This window comes from Callospermophilus lateralis, chromosome 12 (assembly GCF_048772815.1).
Source record: "Callospermophilus lateralis isolate mCalLat2 chromosome 12, mCalLat2.hap1, whole genome shotgun sequence".
NCBI classification, from domain to species: domain Eukaryota; kingdom Metazoa; phylum Chordata; class Mammalia; order Rodentia; family Sciuridae; genus Callospermophilus; species Callospermophilus lateralis.
The window spans coordinates 73,362,612-73,388,367 of record NC_135316.1 but is presented as its reverse complement, the minus strand read 5'-3'; the positions used below and the strand labels follow the sequence as shown (position 1 = coordinate 73,388,367).

Here is a 25,756-nt window from a genome sequence, read left to right as displayed (position 1 = left end):
GAGAAAAGATAGCCTTTTCAACAAATGGTGTTGGGAAAACTGGAAATCCATATGCAACAAAATGAAATTAAACCCCTATTTCTCACCATGCACAAACTCAACTCAAAGTGGATCAAGGACCTAGGAATTAAACCAGAGACACTGCACCTATTAGAAGAAAAAGAAGGCCCAAATCTCTATCATGGGATTAGGCTCCAACTTCCTTAATAAGACTCCTATAATGCAAGAATTAAAATCAAGAATCAATAAATAGGATAGATTCAAACTAAAAAGCTTCTTCTCAGCAAAGAGTAAGTATTTTTAACTCTAATATTGAAGCCATCAAAATTTTATTTATAAATTTGTTAAAAAAGAACAGAAAACATCTGATATCTTTATTGAATTTCAGAAAATGATATCTGATTTTTGTGGTCTTTTAACTTTGGGCTACATTCACACCTATTAATTTGAACCATCCTTAAACCTCCACATAAAATTGGCATAGGAAGTCTGGTGGGAGTGAGGGACAGCACTGAGATTCTGGGCTTTGGGAAACATTCCAAAACATTCCTACCTTCCATCAGTTTCATCTGATCCTTCAATGTCAAAGCGTAGTTTTTTCAGTGGTTTAGGAGGGTTGCTTCCTTCAGCACTTCTTTTGAGCACACGGTCACTGTTACACACCATCTGATTTATTTTCTGGAACTTCTCAGAAGTCTACAAATTATAGAATTCTTTATTGTAAATCACTTAATGTCAGCATTTTGAAGTTAGCATCTATTAACCATAGTCTGAGGTGTGTAAAAAAATTAGGCAGAAGTACATCTTTTCATTTTAACTTTCTGCCTTATTGGACCAAATAAAAACATTTCAGAATAAGTATACCAATTCTTGTCCATTAAATACCCACTCCTTGTAAATTCTCCTATTTTTTTCCCCACGAGGTTCCTACTGTTCTTCTAACAAATCTGATTACTAGTCTGCATGACTTGGCTCCTTGTTTTGAGAACTCACCCGCAAAGTTGGGCAGCTTTCTGGAACTTTTTTTTTTTTTTAATATATTATGCTTACATTTTTTAAATACCTTTATTTATTTATTTTTATGTGGTGCTGAGGATCAAAACCACGGCTTTGCACGTGCTAGGCGAGTGCTCTACCGCTGAGCCCCTGCCCCAGCCCCTGGAACTCTTTTTTGACAGAGGATTTTTAGGATATTTGATATTATATAACAAGAAAGAAGATCACAGGAATATGATAAGCATGATATGTTCAGCAAACAATTTTTTAAATTTTTTATGGGCATTAGATTGACAAGTCATATAGTTTATATATTTAAATCACCACTGGTATGGTATTTGTTGAAATACTGCTAATTCTCAAAATTTTAAAAATAAACAAATATTCAGAAGACTTCAGAGTTTGAGTTCCATAAGTATTATTGGAGATAATTTGAGATATCTCTGGAGGGAGAATACTGTCAAAACAAAGCAAAAAAAGCATTGGGAAAAAGTATCAAGTGGGCACATGACCTTATTTTATCCAATGGACAAATATGTGGAAAAAATATATTACTTAGCTATCAATTTTAGAAACAAAATGAGGTGAATGTCTCAGAGATGTATATTAACATGTTTACTTGAACTAAAAAGAAAGATGTAGCCAAATTTTCTGATAGAAATTAAATCTGGTTTGACTGGTAGATTTGACAATAGAATTAACTTTGCTGTTTGTTCTATTTTCCAAAAATCAAGTACAAAAGTAGGTTTTGATGGAAAATATACTTAGAGCACTCAATGAGCCCCTCTTTTTAAGATTTTTAGTTACTAACTTTAAACTATGGAAGTATATACAACATTTTCTCAGTGATTTTTAAGAGGTATGGCAAGCAAAGAAGTTTGAAGACCTCAATTTTATAGTCATCCAGCCCCAACCCTACTCAAACGTTTCCACATCTCCCTTGTGAATCCTGACAACTGCAGCCTATCTTAAACTAAATGTCATGGCATTGAATATTTACAATGTATATTTAGTACTTGGTCATTTAGTATATAAACTTTTACCTATCTCTAGTTATTTCATTTGGGGAGTGTGGTCAGCAGCCTCTCAAGTGACTCCTAATGATTTCCAGTTCATGGTATTCATACCCTTATATGATCCTCCTCTCCTTGTGTGTGGGTTGGGCTTATAACCAAAATAATATGACAAAAGTGATGGAATGTCATTTTCAATATTAGGTTGGAAAAACATTAACTTGCATCTTGCTCTTAAAGCCTTTGCTCTTGGGCTCTGGGGCATATTTACAGCTGCTATATGATATGAATGAGCACAGTGGAGGATCCCAAGTGGCAAGGAACTGACAAGTTTGGCCCAAAGTCATCTAGTATCAGTTTACAATTATGAATGACTTTGCCAGCAGATGCTCCTTCAGTTGGGTCTGGAGCTGACTACAGCCCCAGCTGACAGCTAGATCAAAATCTTATGAAAAAGTTCAACTAAGTGAAGCCTAGATTACTGACTTGCAGAAGTGAGATAAATGTTCCTTTAAGTCACTAATTTTGAGGGTAATCTATTTTTCAACAATAAATAATATAAGCACTCTTCCCATTCCTCCAGAATACATGTTCTGTGGAGGGCAGGATGGTGCAACATACTGATAACAACACACTGACTGCTGAATTAGTGGTGCACCACTAGAGATGTTAATGGAAGCCAAATAGAGTAGTGGATTCTCAGCCTAGAATAACTGTTCCAAAGCTAAGTTTTCATTAGGACTACCATAAGCCCTGCCAATTTTACTAGGGAAAGTCTTATATATTACCAATTCCTAATAAATATACCAGAGAAAGAATATCCTAGAAGTCTGAGAGGAAGAAGCATCCAAGAGTGAGTTTATATGTGTGTGTATCAACATGTATAAGGAGATCAGGATGGTGACATCTGGATATGGTGCTTCCATTTTGGAGTATCTCATTTTAAACCATATTCTTATGACTGATTTCCAAAACTGTTTCGTATCCACTTCTCTGAGATTATATACATACACATGTGGGAACACAAAATGATACTTGGTCTTTCTCTTGCTTAGGAGAACAGAGTTCCTAAACTCTTGGAATTTCCTGAGTGACAAGGATGATAGGGCCATCTTTTGTTCTAAGAGGTGATGCTTATTGGGCCCCTAGGTAGCTTCAGGATGGGGGTTTGTTGCCAGAAAGACCCAGCCTTGCTTAGTAACTTAGAACTTCCAGAGGGTGGGGAGAGGAGCTGAAGATTGAATTAATCAACTATGTCTATATAATGAAAACCTTCCCCTATTAAAATCCTTCAACAACAGAGTTGGCAGAGCTTTGGAGCTGGCAACTACACAGGGACAGAAGGTTCTTGAGCTAAGGACACTTCTGGACCATGCCCTAAGTACCCATTCATATGGCTGCACATCTGTATCCTTTATAATAAACTGACAGTAATAAGTAAAGTGTTTGTTCCAGAGTTTTGTGAGCAATTACAGCAAATGATAAAATCTGAAAGGAGGAAGTGTTGTAGGAACTCCCTGATTTTTAGCCAAGTTGGCAGAAGTGTGGTGTAACCTATAGACCTGACACATGTGACTGGCATCAGTCTTATGGGACTGAACTTTGAACCTATGGTGTCTGATGCAAACTCTGGGTAATCAGAGTCAAAACTGGATTGAGGCTGGGTGCAGTGCGATATTAGTGGCAGACATCTGTAATCCCAGCAACTTTGGAGGCTAAGGCAGGAGGATTGTGAGTTCAAAGCCAGCCTCAGCAATGTAGTTAGGCCCTAAGCAACAGTGTCTCTAAATAAAATATAAAAAGGGCTGGGGATGAGGCTCAGTGGTTAAGTGTCCCTGGGTTTAACCCCTGGTAAAAAACAAAACTAAACTGAATTGAATTGTAGGACATCAGTTGTGTATAGACAGTTGGAGAACCGGTGGGTTTGAGGAAAAAAGCCCATTTGGTGTTAGAAGTATTATTAGTTAAAATAGTTTACAAATATATGTACATATATGAGTTTATCTATATTATATAATCTCAGAGGAATGTTTATAAAACAGTTTTGAGCCAGGGATGAGGTGTACACCTGTATTCCCTGCTATTCAGGAGGCTGAGGCAGGAGGATTGCAAGCTTCAACAACTTAGATTCTGTCTAAAAATAAAAAATAAAAAGGGCTTGGCATATAGCTCAGTGGTAGAGTACCCTTGGGTTCAAGTCCCAGTCCTGGAAGGAAGGAAGGAAGGAAGGAAGGAAGAAAGGAAGAAAAAAAGAAGGAAAGGTGGGTGGGTATAGGGAGGGGGTAAGGAAGAAATACATATGGAGAGAGGGAGAAAATGAGGGGACAATTTTGAAGTTCACTTCAAATTTTAAATATGATTCGGTATTAAAATCTGCGATAAATATAAATTCCATTTAACATGCTTGGATGAAGTACTTAAATAATAGCATTTGTAAATCCAAATTTAAAGAAATCTTTAATTTCTTTTATAGTTATAAGTTGTAGAGAGCAGTACACAGATACTTCACTACAAGAACACCAAATAAAGGATGATACAAGGGCATACAAGAGCACTTGTGGCATACTGACATTTTTTTTTTACTTTATATTTTGTGCCATTATACTTTGTTAGAAGAAAATACTCACCCCAAATGATTCACCAATTGATACTAAGATTCTGTCAAATTAAGATGAAATATAAATTAATAACAGAAAACATACACAGATTCTGCAGATATGCAGAGATGAACATATACATATCATTCTAAACTATCAGGAACACAAATCAAAGGTTTTCTCTACTCTAGAACCACTAGTAAATCACTTTAATCAGAGGCTTATTCTAATAGTGACTCAGTCAGTCTCTTTTAAGTTTTTTTTTTTTGTGTGTGTATGGTGATGAGGATTGAATTCAGGGCTTCATGTATGCTATGAATGTGCTCTACTGCTGAGATACATCCTTAGCCCTCGTAAGTTTTTTTTGAAAGTAAAAAAATTTTAGGATACTTTGTTCCACTGCCCATACTTAAAAAGGGTAAAAGAAAGTTTTAAGTTTACCCTTACTTAGTTCTTCATAAATCAATGGATAAATTATCAAACTTCTTTCAAATCTTTCATTTAAAATTAAAGTGACATTTGGCAAAACTTTACAGTATTAAGTAACAATCAAAATTCTAATATTGAGATGTAGTAAAGGTTATTTATTATGTATCCCAGAATCAGAAATCTCCATTAGTCTGTTGTCTTTGTTTTGAATACATGATTTATGTTCTTGACAATAAAGCTGCAGAACAGCTTTGATCTAACATAACACAGATTTAAAAATATATATACATGGGGGCTGGGGTTGTAGCTCAGTGGTAGAGTGCTTGCCTTGCACACGTGAAACCCTGGGTTCGATCCTCAGCACCACATAAAAATAAATAAATAAAAATAAAGATACTGTGTCTATCTACAACTAAAAAAATATTTTAAAAAATATACACATGGAACTAATGGCTATGTAGATTTTATTGTTCTCCATTTTCTTGATAAGTGGTCATCATTCTATTCGATTAGCCAGAATACCTTAATAGGCTACATAAATAGAGTGTTAAGATATTAATTTCTTAATGCCCAATCAATGATTTATGGGTTAGGATATTCAGAATGTGACTTTTTTACTAAAGGAAAACAATACAAAACATCATGGTTGAAAACTACATAAGAATCTATTTTCATATGGTAGCACAGGACTGTGTAAATTTACCTAAATAGACATGATATTATCTTCACAGTTTATAATGTAAGCTGTAGATATAAGTACATGGATTTTCAATTATCAAGTGAATAAAAGAAAGATACAGGGGTATACAGGAGCACTTGAATCATATTTTCAATTATTTTTTTATTTCATGATTTTCTTTAGAATTTGAAGTTTTTATCAGGTGTGCATTACTCATGTAATTAAACCCACCACATAGTTATTTCTAAACAGTTAATACAGCCCCTTCTCCCTTTTTTTATTTTTCTTGCCCATTAGGTACAACTATATAGGTTGACCATTTCTGAGATGAGACTACATTAAATATACTAGCTAATCTGCCTCCTACTTTATACAAATAGTCAGTTTCTAATAGCCCATGATAACATATAATTATTCAACTGAAGAACTTCAAAGCCAGAGAGAACTTATGATTGGATTGGAAGATAATATAATGATTTATAGTTGTACAGAAGCTTTCATCTGAGAATTTAAAACAACTTTGCACTCATCACTTCCCTGATCCATAGCACCCTTCTAAAGTAGAGAGAGATCTGCCCAAAGTAATATAAAGAGGCCACTGGCACAGTTAGGGATGGGCCTCTAAAGACTTAATTGACAGTCATCTATATTTAAAGTCATATCCATGCAAAATAAACAAGGTCTTCAGACAGAGTTCACAGGAAATCCAGTAAACTGTAAAATAAAAATTTTTAACCTGAAGAATTTTAAACCTGAATCTACTTTGTTTCTCACGTTGGCTACTTGCAAAAATATCAAAGTGTTTTGAAATGTACAAACTGGTTATCAGATATTCACAAAAGAAGACACTCTAGGAAAGTTGATGACAAAATTTGCAAACCCATCCAAGTAAACAGATTTTCCCCCCTAAATTCTTGTCATGTTGCTTAATATAGAAAAGCAAATTAGAAATTCAAGAGTCTAGCTTATTTTAAACAAAGAAAGCTTTACATTATTCTTGGATCAAAATTATCCCCTTACTTCTTATCACTTTCCTAAAGAGAAAATACCAACCTTGATCTTGGAGTCATTTTTGTTGGTGTTGGCAGACCTTCTGAAATTTTATATGGACTCTTCAGGGGTGATATATAGATGTTCCCCCCAGGAATCCGTAAGGGTGAACTAGAAAACTTGTAAGGGCTTCGAGGAATGTGAGGTATTGGTGACAAGGTAGGAGGCTAGAGCAAAAACAAGAAGCAGGTTATTTATTTAATGTTGTAATAAGATCCATTACTTTATAATTAGATTTCCCCAAAGGATAATTTAAACATACCCTCGTGGAAGCATACTGCAAAATATTTGTTTTCAGTCTCTGCATGAAAACTGAATTATAGAATACTATAATGGAATCATACTCCTCTTCTCTGATCAAAACACGTTTGAATGTCTGAGAAAGAATAATAAAAACACTTATTAAAAATGAAGTTAAGAATTTTTCTCTTAAGATTTTCTTCCTTAATAGTTTGTAATACTTTTTTTAACTAGTAAGAAGCATATATTATACAGAAAAAAATAATCTGAAAAAGCCTTCTTAGGCTTGGATTCTATATGCTCAAGTAGAAGTGGAATGTCCCAGAATGATTCAGAGGGTAACTACTAGTCAGTACATGGGACAAACAAACATCCCCAAAGACAGAAGTGGACAAGCTGACAGGGTGGAAAGCATTATGGGAAGCAAAGATCAGAGCTGATCAAAAGACATCAATATTTAGACTATATTCTCTGTACCTCCCTGATCCCCAACATCTAAAGGGTTCAAGAAGTGTACATTATTCCACTGCAAGAAGTAGACATTTAGTAAAAGCACTATTTCTTTTTTGATTGCTAGATTTTACTTAAATTTTAATTCAGTAAAACCACAGGATTTTATAGAATGCCTTTGAAACACACAATTAAAATGACTGGATTTAAAAAATAATTGCTCATGATAACATATAAATACATAAAAATAACCTGGTCTGTATTACTTCTGAAAACTCCAATATTAAGCTGGAAAAATAACTCACCTATCATAGGAGGGTATGAAATGTATGTCACATCAAGTGTATTTTATTAATACTACTTGCCTACAGGGGAGGTAAACTAGAAGCACAAAATGTGTTTACAAGGAAAATTTTCATTATTTCTTTATAAGGCTGCATTTACACTGGCATTTCCTATAGAGTAATAAAAATAACTTAACATCTAATATCCTATTACTTACATCAAATTTATTACAAATGTCTTGCTTACTGCACATAGTATTATTTATTAAGTTAAATGATGAATTTAGATGATTTCAAAATCTGCCTTAGCTTTCCAATTCCATTTTAGTTACAGATAATCGGTAATATACAATAAAATATTTGATTTGTGAATTTACACAATGTCAGAATATATAATCTCATTAATGACTTAAATTATCTATATTATAAATATGGATTTATTTTAAAAAATCTTACCATGAAAGATTACCTACCTCTTGAACAGCATGAGGAAGATCCTTGTATGCTGTTACAATGATTTTGAATTTAAGGTCTATATTCTTCACTTTGCATATGCCATACATAGAACACATCATAATCTAATAAATAAATGAGATGTAAAAGTACAATTTAATTACATGGTTTTTCTCTAAAAAGCACTCTGTTATCTTTCAGTTAGCTTCAAAAGAGGGAAGTTTAATTTCTATAGGGTTATTTTTTTTTTCATCCTAAGCTCCATTTGAAAGTCTATGTAAAATGTTTAGCCCAAACTGTATTTAAATAACAAAATGCAAACGACCAACTTTCAATTATTCAGGACTGATTATCTGATTGGTAAATTACATTAACTTTGGCTCTTGTTCTTTAATTTTTCCCCAGCAGTGTTGAAACTGGAATCGGTTAATTGTATAATTACCACTTAAATTAAAAAAAAAAATCAGGTTTGAAAGTTTCAAAGCATTGAATAAAATGTTTAATATATGTGGTGTTGGTATGGAGGAATTGGTGACTGGAAGGCAACAAAAGAGAGACTTTTGAATTGTTGATCATGTTCTGTTTCTTTTCATTAGCATGACTCCTTTTGAGAGATGGATTTTTTTTCTATATGGTATTTCAATAAAAGATATTTTCAATAAAATATATTTTAAATGCAAAAATAAGATTTGAAAATGACTTTCTGTGACTTTAAAACATCACACTTTCTTAATTTGCATGAACTTTCTTGTCTAATTTAAGTATGATTCACTTCTGCAACATTTTGTTCACATCCACTATTGTCAAGAATACCTAACCACCATCCCTTGCTCAGCATCTTACCAAATCTGAACTTACTATTCCTTTCACTTACAATGCCATCAATGTATCCTTTTTGCCCATTCACATTTTTCTTTTTTTTGACACTTGGCCTCAGCTTTAGTGAGACCCTGTCTCAAAAAGGGGGGGGGGCAGTGGTAGACCACCTTGGGTTCAATCCTCAGTACCACCCCCCCAAAAAGAAAGAAACAAAACAAAAAAAGGAAAACATAACAAAACTATTCACAAACAAAAGCCCTAGCCAAAATGGCTTTGCTGGAGAATTCTATTAATATTTAAAGAAAACTTAATAATAATTCTTCACAAACTCTTCTGAAATTAGAAATGTTCCCAAGTAATTCTATGAGGCTAGTATTTATTTCTCTGCTACCAAAACTAGATAAAGATATCATATGAAAACTATAAATGCACTTTCTGATTATACATGTAAAAGTTCTCAGCAAAATTATAGCCCAGACAAATTGAATCCAGAATCATATCAAAAGGATTATGTACTGTGACCAAGTGGGATTTATTCCAGAAATGCAAGATGGGTTTAACGTTTGATAACAAATTAATGTAATATACCATGTCAGTATAATAAAGGAAAAAATCTCACATCCAATAGATATAAAGAAAGCACTTGACAAAATCCAATACCTTTTCATGATAAGAGTATTCAAGAAACTAAGATAAGAAGGAAACTTTCTCAATCCATCAAAAGGCATATTAAAAACACACAGAGACACACACCCTTCCAGGACACATCCCCATGACCTTTCTCCAACCATGCTCCACTGCCTACAGTTTCCAATACATCCCTATAGTACATTCAATTATCAATGGATTAATCCACTTGTGAAGTCAGAGCATTCATGAGCCAATCACTTCCCCCAAAGCACTGGGGATTGAACCCAGGGCTGTTCTACATGAGCTTGACTCACTCCATCTACCTATTTTTAATTCTGAGGCAGGGTCTTACTAAGTTGTTGAAGCTGGCCTGGAATTTGTCATTCTCTTGTCTCAGTCTCCCAAGTAACTGGGATTACAGGTATATACCACCATACCTAGCAACAACATAGTTAATGTCTTCATCTAATATCAGGAACAAGACAAGGATATCCCCTCTTAAGCCATTTCCATTCAACATTATCCTTTAGGTTCTAGCCAGGGAAATTCAATAAGAAAATGAAAGGCATTCAGATTGAAAAGAAAGATGTAAGACTATCTCTATGCACAGATGACCTGATCTAATATATAAAAAGTCTTAAGGAATCTACTTGAAAATTATTAGAACTAATAAAGAAATTTAGCAAAGTTGAAGGATACAAAAAGAAATATACCAAAATCAATTATATTTCTATATACTTGCAATGAATGATCCAAAAATGAAATTAAGAAAATAATTTCATTTACAATAGTATTAAAAATAATAAAATACTTGGGAATAAATTTAATAAATACTCTGAAAATTACAAAACATGTTTTAAAACATAAAAAGGTCCAAATGAATGGAAACACATCACATGTACGTGGACTGGAAAACATGCTGTTAAAATGACAATGCTCCCCAAATTGACTTTAAATTTAATGCAATTTTTTCCAAAACCTTCTTTACAGAAACTGACAAGCCAATCCTATAATTTATATGCAAATACAAGCTTCAGAATAGTCAAATCAATTTTGAAAAAAAAATATATGTATGTTCCCCATACTTCCTTATTTCAAAACATTACTACAAAGCTAATTTAGTCAAGGCAGTGTAAACCAGGCATTGTGGCACAGATCTTTAATCCCAGAGACTATGGGAGGCTGAGGCAGGAGGATCACAAATTCAAAGCCAGCCTTAGCAACTTAGTGAGATCCTGTCTCAAAAAACAAAAAAACAAACTGGGGATGTAGTTCAGTCATAAAGTGCCCCTGGGTTCAATCCCCAGTACCAAAAAAAAAAAAAAAAAAAAAAAAAAAGTATAATCCTGGCTTAAGAATAGCTCTATAAATCAACAGAATAGAATTTAATGTCCAGAAAACACTTGAACAGTTGTAACCCATTGATTTTTAGATGCTGTCAATGGGGGAAAGAAAGAACTTTTCAAGAACTGGTGTGGTTGAGGATAGGACCGGGAGAATAGCTTAGCAGAGCACCTGTCTAGCATATATGAGGTCCTGTGTTCAATTTCTAGAAGAAGGAAGGAAGGGGGTAAGGAAAAGGAAGAGAGATGAAAGAATGCTGGAATAACTAGTATTCTACAACAATAACAAAAAAATGAACTTGGATCTCATACTATTTGTTATGGTTCGGCTCTGGAATGTCCCCCAAAACTCATATGTTGAAGGTTTGGCTACCAGTGCTGCAATGCTCAGAGGTGCGGGAAGTGATTAGGTCATGAGAGCTCTGACCTCACCAATGGATTAATCCATTGACAGCTGAATGGAAGTGTTGGAAACTGTAGATAGTGTGGCATGGTTGGAGGAAGAAGGTCTCTGGGGGCATGCCCTGGAACCGTTATTTGTTGTTCCCAGCTCCTTCTTCTCCTCCTTCTTCTTTCCCTCTCTCCTTCCTGGCTAACATGAGCTAAAAAGCTTTCCTTCTCGGTGCCTTTCTGCTACAATGTCTTGCCTCACTCAGGCCTTTCAAAGCAATAGAATTCACCATACATGATCTGAAACCTCTGCAACCATGAACCAAATAAATCTTTTCCTCTTTAAAGTTGTTTTTTTTCAGGTACTTTATTCACAGTGACAAAAAGATAACTAATATACCTGCCTCAAAAATTAGTTCAAAAAAACTTAAGCGTAAGAGCTAAAAATGTTTAAACTCTTAGAGGAAAATAGGGATAAATAAGTCATAATAACCTTAGATTTGGCAATAGTTTCTAGATATAATACCAAAGACCTAGTAATGAAAGAGAAAAATAGATCAATTGAACTTGATCAAAATAAAAACTTCTGTGTTTCAAAGGACACCAACTCATAAAATGAGAGAAAGTGAAACAACTCAGAATGAGTGAAAATATTTGCAAATCATATATCTCATAATGGACTTGGGTGTAGAATATATAAAGAATTCTTGTAAGTCATTAAGAACAAAATAAATAATCTAATTTTAAAACACATAAAGGCTGTAAATAGACATTTCTCTAAAGAAGATATACAAATGACCAATCAACACATGAAAAGATGCTAAACGTCATTAGCTATCATAGAAACGCAAGTCAAGACCACAATGAGGTACCACATCAAACCCACTGCCATGGTTATAATAAAGGCAGCAGAATACAACAGACCCTAGTATGGCAATATATAAATCAATGGAAGTGTAACTGATGTGATTCTGCAATTTGTATACGGGGTAAAAATGGGAGTTCATAACCCACTTGAATCAAAGTGTGAAATATGATATATCAAGAACTATGTAATGTTTTGAACAACCAACAATAAAAAAAAAAAATCCAAAAAAAAAAAAAAAAAGGTAAGTTAGTAAAGATAGAGAGAAACCTGAAACTCATACATGACTGGTAGAATGTAAAATGGCACAGCCACTTTGGAAAACAACCTAGCCATTCCTCAAAAGGTTAAACAGAGTTATAATATGATCCAGCATATTATAGATACATACTCAAGAGAACTGAAAGTATATGTCTATATGAGAATTTGTACATGAATATTCATAATAATACTAGTTATAATGGTCAAAAACCATGTCCATCAATTAATGAGTGATAAAAATGTGGTTCAGATTCATAAAACAGAACATTATTTGGCAATAAAAAGGAATGAAGACCAATACAAATTATAACACAAATGAACCTTGAAAACATACTAATAAAAGAATTCAAACACAAAAAATCACATATTATAATATTACATTTATATAGAAATATCCAGAACAAATCTGGAGACAGAAACTAGGTTATTGTTGCTTAGGGCTGAGGAAGTGGGGGTTGGGGGGTGGTTTATTCCTGCAAGATAATGGGGTTTCTTTTTGGTGTGATGAAAATGCTCTGAAATCTCTTCTTCCTGGTTGCCATATCCTGAGCTGCTTTCCTCTACCATGCTATTCTTCCATGATGTTCTGTTTCACCTTGGGCCCAGAGCTATGGAGTCAGCTGACCACAGGCTAAGAAACTCTGAAACTGTAAGCCAAAATACTCTTTTCTTCTTCTACATTGTTTTTGTTGGGTCTTTCGGTCACAACAATGAAAAAACTGACTAAAACAGAAATTGGTATAGAGAAGTAGGGTTACTGCTCTGACTAATCTGACCATGTGATTCAGAAGCCTTTGGATCTGGTTTATAGGAATTTTGGAAAGTTTAGAGATGCAAGTTGGAAAAGCTTTATAATGTTGTAAGTGAGCTTAATGGGTGATTCTGGTGGGAGCGCAGAAGACCAGAATGCCAATAGGACTGTGGACAATAAAGTTTGCACTCATTAAGTCTAAAAGGAGGAGGAGTCTATTGGAAATTGGACTAGAGGCCATTCATGCTTGGTCTGGCAAAAAAGTTGTCTACATTTTGCCCATGTCCTGAGACTTTCTGCGAGGCTGAATTTAAAAATGATGTATTAATTAATCTGGTGAAGGAAATTTCAAGACAGCACAGCATGAATATTGCTGGTGTTATTTATCCAAGTTTACTGTGATAATCAGAAGGAAAAACGTAGATAGATTTGAAAAACTTTCAATTTGGCCAGAAAAGTCTGAATAAAACTGGAGGTAAGGAAGATATGGTTGTTAAAGAACCACTAAAGAAATGTTAAGTATTTTATTCAGAAACAATAGGAAAGATGGCTAGAGCATCTCAAAAATTGGTAAGACCCATCTCAGGCTCAAGGATGTAAAAGTAAAATTTTCTTTGAGAAAAAGTGGGCACCCTGCTTGAACATGTGGCCTAGGAAGTTGTTTCACTGTGCTCAGCCACCCAGGCACTCAGAGACTGCAGCTGTGGTCCCACAAAGCTTGGCTACTGGTGGCAGACCTTGACTATTGGTGTCAACCATGTAGTGTTGATTTTGCAGAAAAGCAGGATGCTAGAGTTAGGGGTTCATAGAGGCTTCCACAGAGATTTCAAAGGAAGATTCTAGGAAGCCAAACTCTAGCAGGGTCAGAATCCCTGCAGACTACCTTTGAGAGGATGATGTGTGAAGATGTGAGAAGGAAGCTGAAGCTGCAGCGGAGACCCCTGAGATTAAAGATGCCAGCAATGTGTATCAAGCTGAGGAAAGCTGGAGGAATTAAGAAGAAATAAGCCAAGAAGAGAGGCTATGCGGGCTGCAACCAACAAGGCCATAGGGGCAACAGAGCAACACATGCCTTTTGGAGAGAACTTTATGATACCATGTGCCCCCAAAGTTGGACATGGGAGGGACAGGACTTGTTTGCCTAGATGGATTTTAGTTTTGCTTTGGTCCCACCACTTCTTTCTATGCCCTATTTTTCCCTTTTGGAATGGAAATGTTTACTCTGTGCCATTATTGTAAAGGATATATGTAACTTGCTTTTGATCTTTACTCTTTTTTAATATTCATTTTTTAGATATAGATGAATACAGCGTCTTCACTTTACTTTATGTGGTGCTGAGGATGGAACCCAGTGCCCCACACATGCCAGGCGAGTGAATGCTCTACCTCTGAGACACAACCCCAGCCCCTTGATCTTTACTCTTACAGCTGAGTTTGCCTTGAGTTTCAGATCAGATATTAGACTTGGACTTTTGGTAATGCTGGAACTGTTAAGACTATGGGGACTCTTGGAAATGGACCAAATACATTTTGAATGTGAGATGGGCGTGAGGTTTGGCCTCGGCAGAATGTTATGGTTTAGACATAAAGTATCCTCCAAAAACTCATGTGTGAGACAATAAAAGAATTTTCGCTGGGAAAACTGTCAGGTTATGAGAGTTTTAATCTAATCAGTGGATAAATCCACAAATGTGGATTAACTGGGCGGCAAAGTAGGCAGGTAGGTGTGCCTGGAAGAAGTAGGACAATGGGGGTGTGCCTTTAGGGTTATATTTTATCCCTGATGAGTAGAGTTCTCTTCTTGGTTGCTATGTCTTGAGCTCCTTTCCTCCACCACACCCTTTTGTTATGATGTTCTGTCTCACTTTGGGCACAGAGCTAAAGAGTCAGCCAACTATGAACTGAGAACCTCTGAAACCATGGGCCAAAATAAACTTTCCCTCCTCTGTGTTGTTCTTGTTCGGTCTTTTGGTCACAGCAATGAAAAAAGTTCACTAACTCACCCCTGGTTTCCATCCCCCCAGTCTTTGACAAGCTCTAATCCACCTTCTGTTTCTATATTTGCTTATTCTATACATTTCATATAAATACAATTATATGGTCAAAAAAAGTGCTCTAAAATGAAACAACTCAAAACAGACTAAAACCACTGAATTGTGCACTTCTAATGGGTGATTTCTATACATAAATTATATTGATAAGCTATTACCCCCCTCCAAAATATTGTTCTTTAACCCATTTTAAGAGATGGAAGGTGGGTGTGGTGGCATACACCTGAAATCTCAGTGACTTGGGAGGGTGACGCAGGAGAATTCAAAGTTCAAAGCCAGCCTCAACAACTTAGTGAGGCCTTAAACAACTCAGCAAGACCCTGTCACTAAAAAAATATAAAAAGGGGCTGGTGATGTGGCTTGTGGTTAAGCACCTCTGGGTAAGAGAGAGAAAGTGGGGAGAGAGAAAGAGATATGAAAAAGGAGGACATAAGAAATAATTATGTTTATAAACTTCATTCATTAAATAGGCACTGCTTTAGAGCAAACAATTTTAAGTTTCATGCTTTTTCTACACTAAAATGAATCTAGCTTACTAAAACACAAAAAGCTGACAATAAACAGGTTCTTCAGTTATTTTTCAAAAGATAAGAATGTATCACTAAATAAGTAGTTATAGACATATACTCTTGAACTCTAAAAGTCTAATTTGTAAGGATTATAACAAAAATATAAATGGCAGCCAGCAAGCGAATATATAAAATTCACTAAGTTAATCAATCTTCTTATTTCAATCCTATCTTGTTTATTTATTTTAAAGAAATCAGTACACAGTTAAATAAGTAGAGAGAAGAGAAGGCAAAGTGTTTAATTTTCTTACTTGATCCAAATGCCTATCTCTCATGAGTTCATACTCATTTTGCAATGTATGCTGGAAAAGGGTCCAGATGATGTGTTCTAGTTCTGGGTGATCAGACAGAAGGCGTGCACATAGGGTATTTAGTCGGAGATATGCTAGCCGGTACACTGCAAAAGTAAGGGGAAATAAACCATATTTACTGTTCATTTTCAATCACAAGTAGACTTTTAAAAAATCATTAATTTGCTATATCATTATTCTTTTAAAATAGCAACTTAACAGTAACCTCACCTCTACCACTATTTTCTTTATGAATAAATAATTCCTATTAGTAGCACAATAGAAGGCACAATACTTGATGAACAATTATTATATTATAAAACTAAGGCAGAGGTAGAAGGTAGAGGAGGATAGCCCATAAGATATTGTGAAATTAGACAAACCAAATAGGGTTTGCTTCCATTCTGTTGGTAATCACTCATCACAGATGTTGGAAATTCCTACTATCAATAGTCAAGAGGGATAATTATTTTTTAAAATAATGGCATTGTCAGTGTTTACTAATTTTTCTAATCCTAAAAGAAAAAAATCAAACCACATTTCATTATGAAATACCAACAAACTCTTGAAAAATGGTAGATGTGTATATTATTGAAGTAGAGCACAACTGTCATATGAAGTTTATTCAGAGTCTATTAAAATATTATTGGAAATACAGGTTTAGAGAAAAGGAGTTGACAAAACTGAATTTTTGTCTACCTGTTTTAAATACAAAGAGTCTTGGTTTAAGATGGGTCTTTAAAGAATTGCATAGGTAAACAAAACTTTTTTAAAAAAAAATTTCTTTTAGTTGTAGATGGACACAATATTTTTATTTTATTTATTTTTATGTGGTGCTGAAGATGGAACCCAGTGCCTCACACAGGCTAGGCAAGTGTTCTACCACTGAGTCATAACCCCAGCCCCAGGTAACTTTTTAAAGTTAACCATTTGTCCTGGGTGTTTTAAAACTTGAGCATATATTCTACTTGCCTAGAGTGTTCTAGGGCCCTATCCTAGAATTTCTGATTGAGTAGATACAGGTAGATCCCCAAATTATCATTTCTATAACTTTCCAGGAGACATGGATTCTGCTGATTGGGGCCTACCCTTTAAAAACCACTGCCCTAATCTAGGGCCCAAGTCTTACAATGTTTGTGTAAGTCTCAATTTTTTTTTAGAGAATTTTTTAATATTTATTTTTTTAGTTTTTGGCGGACACAACATCTTTGTTTGTATGTGGTGCTGAGGCTCGAACCCAGGCAACACACATGTCAGGCAAGCGCGCTACCGCTTGAGCCACATCCCCAGCCCTCAATATATTTTTGATTTGAATAAAATCAGTAAAAATTCTTATCACAGAGGAATCGGGTCTTTTAGTCTCCTTAAGAGGGCTCTAAGATGGTATGGACTTATATGTTTATATACATGTACAGATATGCAAAATAAATTCCCCACCCTACCATATATACATTCAATCAGAGAATATAATACAAACTGGTTACTAGACTTGTTAAATGTCCTAAAAATATCCAGGGAATGTGCTTGCACTGTCAGTAACACACAAAATAATCTCAACACTAAATATGCCTGAATAGTAAAAGTAATATTTGGGCAAATATTTCTAAACATTAATTTGAAGGTATAACAATAGTAATGTAGCATTCCTAACATCAAAACTTTTCTGAGTGCTATGTGGTAGGCCCTGTTAGAGCATTTTATATGTAATAATTTATTTAATTATCCTGAAAACCCTACAAGGTAATTTTTATTCTTATTATAAAGGTAAATTATTATTACTTTCTTTTCATTTTATAGATGAGGAAACTAAGGCATAAAGATATTAAGTGACTTGGCTCAAGGTCCAACCAAGTAAGTTGAAGAGACAGGATTTGAACTTAGTCAGCCTGGTTATAGAGCCCATGCTCTTGAAAGTAATCTTCTACTAACCTTTTTTGTAAAAGAGTGAAAGGGAGGTAGATTTCAATGGCTTCTGAGTCTGGAAGGCTGAGTTTGCTTGTGTCTCTGCATTTGCAGTAGAATTTACACGTGTAGTTGGACCTTTTTTCTTTGGGGATCTTACAGGTGAAAGATACCTAGATGTATTAAAAAAAAAAAGTCCTCATTTGAAATTTCCTAAGAGTCATACACATACATACATGTTACACACATATACCTAGACACATCTTATGTATTTAATCTGTGGTTTTCTGTCAGTTTCCCCAAGCAGGCTATTTAAATACAAGTTGGGAACAATAGCTTAATAGGAAAACTATGCTCGTTATAGTATGTCTAACACTTTTAATAAATGGCTTTCCCTGGAAATTACTTATTGGGAAAACAATAGCTGTATATGCACAATTTTAACAGTAGTAGTGAGATTTAGACCATAAAATAACTTCAGCTTAAAAAACAAGTTACTAATACCAGTGTTGTCATGTGTCTCTGATTCTCCTGCTAAATTTTTTTTACTGATAACTATGATTCATATACATGTTGACTTAAGTTATACACACACACTCTCCGAAATTACGTAGCACAGAATTCTATGACTTAGTACTTCAAATAACATGATCAAGACAGATTTATAACTGTTTGCTAAATATGCCAGGAATAAATCAAGGCAGGGATATCAGCAAATATTCTCTCTCAATTTATAGCAATTCTTTTGTTTTATATTATCCTCTATTTAATAGAATAATCCATGTCTTTGATTTTATTTTGTTTTAATAGCAGAGAAATAACTCCGAAGAGAAACTAGAATTTGTACCCTAATATGAGTATTTCCACTACATGCAGTATGTTAATTAGTGCAATAGGAAGAGATTCACCAGCACAATTTTATAAGTACCAGGGCCTGGTCTCTTATTCTCTTTGGTCTTCCTTTCAGTTTTTTAACTGAAAATTATAGACTAACTTAGGCAAAGTTAGTCTCCTTTGAGTCCTGATACAAATATCCAATTACCTAATAATGGGTATCATTACTTGAATCTCAAACTTAATAAGGTCAAAGTAGAACTCTGGATTTCTTTTTCTCCGTTTTTTCTCATCTCAAAAAATGGCCACACATTTTATTAATGTCTTTAAAGAAAAAAACCTAGAAGTAATTATTTTAATTTCACTGTTTCCTAAGTTCCTCAAATCTCATATAAAACTCTGTAAAACTTATTAAGTATATCTCTAAATGCACCTCATATCTTTCTCATTTCTACCTTTAATGCTATATCTTAGACTAAGTCACCCATATCCCTCATTTGAACTACTAAAATAGTCTTCCAAATGGTTTTTCCACTTTCTTTCCTGTCCTGACCCTTTTTCTCCCCCAAAACCCACCTGGTACTTCAAATAGCAACCAGACAGCGGTCCTTTAAAAATACAAATAAAACAAGTTGCATTCCTGCTAAATGGTTTCCCACAGCTCTTATAAAATCCAAACTGTTTACTATGGCCTGTGGGAACCTACAAAATCTAGACCTGGTTTGCCACTCCAACCTCACTGTGTACCACTCTCATACTCTCTATACCCCATGCATTCTGGATACCATGCTAGTCCTCATGCCAGTCAAGTTCCGTCTGCCCTACAACATGAAGATTTCTGCCACTTGTCCCTCAGGTCAAATATCACTTCATTAGAGAAAGGAAAACTATTCTGTTCGTTATAGTATGTCTAACTCTTTTTAATATATACTATAATATAACTCTAAATATTCCATTGCCCTCTAGTTTCTCCTTCATATCACTTTATTCATTTCATTTATACCACTTATTATACTCTAAAATCGACTTACATGTTGGTTTACTTATTCACTGCTTCCTTCCTCCAGAACATAAAGCTCTATGAAGGAGAAAGACCATTTTACTTTTGTCTTCTCAGTGCCTACAATACTTCCTGGCATTTAACATAACTATTTAACATAACTATTTATTTAATTAAAGAAAAAATAAAGCTTGATTTATTTATATAAAACTTGCCTAGCAAACAAATATATACATGAATGGAGAGTCTCTATATGCTAGGAACAGTTTGGATACAAGTTAGAATGAAAATGACACGTATGGAAAGTGGTTTCTATACCAATTGCATAACACTGTAATGTTGATTAATAAACAGAACAGGTCCATAACATTAAGCACATTTCTATGAAAGGCAGTGTAGCTAGAGAAATTAAGAGCATGGGTTTTGGGGTCAAACTGGTTGGGTTAGATTTCTGTTGACCTTAGGCAAGTTACTTTATTTCTCCTATTTTATAGATAAATGAGGCAGGCAGCATATCTACTACCTTATAAGATAGGTATGAAAATTAAATGAAAAACATGAACATGAAGTACTTAGGTAACAGCCCAACACACACTAAGCCTTCTTAATACATGTTGGCTTATGCTTTTTGCTTCTTGCTCTAATCAACTGTTTCAGTCCATAGCTCATACTACTCCCTAGATTTACCCCATGCTTCATCCAAAGGGACTGATCTATGTTCTCTGAAAAATGTTTCCTGCTACTCTGGCTTTTATCAGTTCATGTCATTTCTGGCTCTTAGAACACTATTCTGTCTCCTCTCACTTCCCTAATTTTGTGCTGAAATCCTATTCAATCCTTAAAGCCTATCTAAATTGCCATCTGTGCAATGAAAACTGCTCTCATTACACCAATCCTACATGATTCAGTAGCATTTTGTGTTCCTTCATATGACCTTATTTAGGTCATATATATTAAATTCCTAATTATTAAAAGCAGTAACAATATCTTATGCAAAATTCTATTCCATACAACTTCTATATAGTGCCCTTATGCTCAAGACATATCTGCAATTTCAAAGGATGACATAATGTGTTCTACTTACATATCTGCTGCAGTGTGATTATTCTGGAAAGGAAGGTTGAGAGAACAAGCAGATTCAAGGTGATCAGCTGGTCCCTCTCGGTCCTTGGATTGTTTAATAAGATCAAATAAAGGTGAGTCCTAATAAGGGTGAAACAAGATGACATTAAAACATTATTAGTTAAGTCTGATTTTCTCAGGTATGTATCGAAATCATATTGTTTGACATGTGAAGCACTAGGAATTTTAGGCACAACTAACATTGGCAATTTAGAAGTTAGAATAGGATCATTTTCTCCACCCTTGAAATTCTCAATTACCAATTCTGTACTACACACATATAAAAAAGGAGTAGGAAAATGTATAACTTCAAATGCTAGTACAAGTTGAGTATCCCTTATTGAAATGCTTGAGACTAAAAGTATTACAGATTTCAAATTTTTTAGGATTTTAGAATATTTGAGTATGTATAATGAGCTACTTGGGGATGAGACCAAGCTCAAAACTCAAAAAGCATTTAGGCTTCATATACACATTTTTTCAAAAAAAAAAAAACATAGCCTGAAGTTAATCTTATATGTTTAGTTATATTTTGTCTGTGACCTATCATATGAAGTGCCATTATGTTGGCATTCGAATATTTTTGAATTTTGGGATGGGGTATAGTTCAGTGGAAGAGTCCTCTTAGCATATGCAAGTCCCTAGGTCTGATCCCCAGCACCAAAAGCATTTTTTAATTTTGAAGCATTTCAGATTAGGGCTGTTCAAACTGCATTAGAAGTTAGGGAAAACTTTTCATTAAAGACTCAAAGAAGGAAATAATAAAGATAAAAGCAGAATTTAATAAAACAGAAAACAAAGATAAAATAACACTGATCAACATAACTATCAATCTTTTCTTTGAAATAATTAATAAAATTAAATGAACTTCCAATCAGAATGATCAAGAAAAAGAGTAACAGTACAGATAAATAGGATTAGAAATGACAAGTGGGACACTATCACACGCAAAGATTAGATAGATAATGGGACTGTTATAAATAAATTTACATCAAACTTAAAGTATGTGGAAAAATCCTACAAAACATAAACTGATCAAAACTCAACAGAAAAGAAGTAAGTCCTACAACTACTGAATCAGTTATTAAAAATTCCTCCACAATGAAAAAGTCAAGTCCTTTGGGTTTTACCTAGAATTCTACCACTTAGAGGATTGATAATATCATTTTTACTCAAAATCTTTTAGAATGAAGTAGAGATATTCCTTATCTTTTTTATGGTGTTAGCATAACACTGACACTAAAACCCATCAAAGACATTACAAGAAGTAAATTATACCCCACTTTCATTCATGAATAGAGAGATAAAAATTCCAATCAAGAAGTATTAACAACTCAAATCAGCAGTGTTTAAAAGAAAATTCATTGTTACTAAGTTGACTTTATCCATGTTGCAAGACTGGTTCAACATTAGAAAATCTACAATGCAATGTACCTCACTAAGGTAAAATATATTATCGAAGTAAATGTAGAGGCTGGGACATGATGGCATATGCCTATAATCCTAGTTACTTGGGAGGCTTAGGCAGGAGAAGTGCAAGTTCCAGGCCAGCCCAGGAAATTTATAACCATACCCTGTCTCAAAACAAAAATTTTAAAAAGTATAACGATATAGCATAGTATATAGTGCTCCTGGGTTCAATCCCCATAATAGGACAAAAAAAAATCAATACAAAAATATTCTCATTCAAAATATTTAATATTTTGTAATATTTAAAAAAGAAAAGAAAAAAAAGGTAGTAAACTGGGACAGAAGAGAATTTTCTAATTTGATAAATGACATCTACAAACAAAAACCCCACAGCAAATGTTATGTGCAGTGGTGAAACATTAAAAGTGTTCCCCTTTAAAAAAAAAAGTCAATTAAAAGAAACCCATGTCTCATTCCTACTTAGCATTGAATTTGGGGGTCTCAACCAGTTAAATTAGGCAACGAAAAGAAATACAAGATCAAAAGACTGCAAAGAAAGAAACAACAAAATACCATTGCCCATAGATATTTGTTAGTTTAGAAAACCAAGATGAATTTATAGAGAATAAGAAATATTAGCGATGTTGCTGTCATGATTTCATAATCAACAGAAGAAATATTACATTTCTATATAATCAAAAAAATTCAAAGTGTAATTTTTAAAATATCATTTATAAAAAATAATTCTGGCTGTAAAATCATTAAAAATACTGATTCAAAAACTGTAATTTCCTAGAGGTATATGACTGCAAGTACATAGAATAGATTCCATAACAGAGGAGCTTTTAGTACTTAATTAAGAAAGATTTCTAAAAACAGACTTAAGTCAAAAATGGAAGTAAAAATATAAAATACTATATAACAAGTAGTTTTATTCAATATAAAGAATAGTCTAATCAATAATGTGTTGGAAAAATCCACTAACAATTTGAAAAAAAAAGTTAAATCATTACATTTTTACAAAATACACACAAAATCACTTTCTTTCATTAAAAAACAAAACTGAAAAAGTGTTAGAAGTAAATGTAGGAGAAGATCATTCAAGTTTCTTGTTTATGAAGAACTTTGTGGAGTTGATGAAAATCCATAAATTACAATGAGAAATATGAACAGATCTAAATACATACAAATTGAAAATTTCTATATGACTAAAACCACAATAAATTAAGTTAAACTGAAACTTTAAAAGATAATACCAGTTAAAGACTGCAAACTAAATGCATATAGTAACTCTCTCTTCTAAATCCCCACTAAAATGGCAATAAAGCAACTTATTTTAAAAGATAAATCTAATGAACAACAAGAATGGAAGAAGAAAAATGAGATACAAAAATCCGAAACTGGAAAGCAGATGAACAAATAGTAATCTACTTGGTACATGAGAAAAAGTTGGATGGACCCAACAGTTTTTTACTTAAAGCCACTATACAAACCAAGTGAACTGCAAAACTTCCCAAAGGGTTTGGAAGTAGTGATACCAGATACTTTAAGCAGTGGGTCAAGAAGGGGAACAATAATGGAAGAACTGGATAGAAATCCACTGAAGAACAAGTTTGACTTTCAGATACTCTCATCCTTTTCACCTCTCTTTACTGATAGAAACAAACAAAAGAAGCCCAAAATGTTTATTATTTGGAGGGTGCAAAACATCATTCTCTGGATTGGGGGACTGAATCTAGGGAGGAGATAATATACTAAAAATGACGGGATTAAGGATTGTTTATTTAATGAATATTGTATGTTCTCTACTGCTTCCTGTCTCCAGATTGTAGAATATTTGCAGCCATGATCATATCCCCCAAGCATGAAACCAGAAGAGTAAGAGTGAGTAATATGATGAATCTAAAAGTCCTAAAGACATTAAATGTAGGTTTTTTTTTTTTTTTAAGGAATTGTATTAGCAAGTCATCACACAATTAAATCCCCCAACCCCATCCTGGTACTCAGAGCTTCTAGCTAATTTTTAGTGATTTACTTTTTTATATATGTAGCAGTTAAATGTCTTAGGAAAGTCTCCAGTATGAAAGTGCCAAAACAAAACAAATAAAAAGCACCTTGAGAGACACATTTAAAGGGAGAAGAAATTTAAAAAGAAAAAGTAAGGCTAAATTGTTTAACAGTAATAGGAAATTGGATGTCTAAGCAAGATATCTTAAACATCATTTTTCTTACTCATCCTAATTACTCTCAACTCAAAAACCACAAAAAGCACAAAGAACTCTTTTTCTCTTTTTAAGGTCAGTAATAGTAAAAACATAGATTCTGGAATTAAAAAGATGTGAACCTAATTTTTCTGCAAAGCTTACTAGTGAAGTTTCTCTCTGAACCTCAGTTTCATAATCTGAAAAATAGGAATAACAGTACCCACTTTGTATGATTAAATGACATAACACCTGATGTGCCTTCACTGTAGCCACTTGGGCATTCAATTCTTTTCTCTCCTTTCAGAGATGTGATGTTTATTTTATTTCAGTCATATATATATATATATATATGTATGTGTATATATGAATGAATGTGTTAAAGATGTGCTCTTGACTCTTAACTTTCAGGGGAAAAACATCTATTAAAATTTTATAGTCAGGTGCGGTATACATCTGTAATTCCAGAAATTCATGAGGATAAGGCAGGAGGATCACCAAATGAGGCTAGCCTGGGCAACTTAATGGCACTGTTGAAAATAAAAAATAAAAAGGGCTGGGAGTAGCATAGGAGTACAATGTCCCTGGGTTCAAAACCCAGAACTGCTAATAATAATAACAATAGTAATAATAATAATTTACTTTTTCCTCTCTAGATAGCAAATAGATACTTGATAAATTTTGAATAAAGAGATGTGACAATCATACAGTTATTATTATATGTATCAGTGCAAAAGTTTGGTTTTCAACCCTTTTTCAGTTCCAGTGGATTAATAAAACATACGGTACCATTTGTTATAGCAGCCACTACAGAAGTCAGTCAATCAACAAGTACATGAAAAGATACTCACCATCTCTAGCCGTCAGAGAAATGCAAATGAAAACCACCCTAAGATACCATCTCACTCCAGTAAGATTGGCAGCCATTATGAAGTCAAACAACAACAAGTGCTGGCGAGGATGTGGGGAAAAGGGTACACTTGTACATTGCTGGTGGGACTGCAAATTGGTGCAGCCAAATTGGAAAGCAGTATGGAGATTCCTTGGAAAGCTGGAAATGGAACCACCATTTGACCCAGCTATTCCCCTTCTTGGACTATTCCCTAAAGACCTTAAAAGAGCGTACT

The 25,756-nt window shown here is 34.1% G+C and overlaps 1 protein-coding gene across 3 annotated transcripts in view; it reads right to left on the bottom strand.

Moving 5' to 3' along the window:
- Nucleotides 1-25,756, bottom strand: part of Rb1 (RB transcriptional corepressor 1) — a 148,012-nt gene that overhangs the window by 5,761 nt on the left and 116,495 nt on the right. For all 3 annotated transcript variants that reach the window (XM_076871938.1, XM_076871937.1, XM_076871939.1), the window contains 8 exons: nt 20,981-21,099; nt 18,090-18,235; nt 16,122-16,267; nt 8,212-8,316; nt 7,027-7,140; nt 6,768-6,931; nt 4,637-4,667; nt 554-696 (listed from right to left, as the gene is read on the bottom strand). In XM_076871938.1, the coding sequence (XP_076728053.1) occupies nt 554-696; nt 4,637-4,667; nt 6,768-6,931; nt 7,027-7,140; nt 8,212-8,316; nt 16,122-16,267; nt 18,090-18,235; nt 20,981-21,099 (968 nt within the window). The remainder of the gene's footprint in view (nt 1-553; nt 697-4,636; nt 4,668-6,767; nt 6,932-7,026; nt 7,141-8,211; nt 8,317-16,121; nt 16,268-18,089; nt 18,236-20,980; nt 21,100-25,756) is intronic.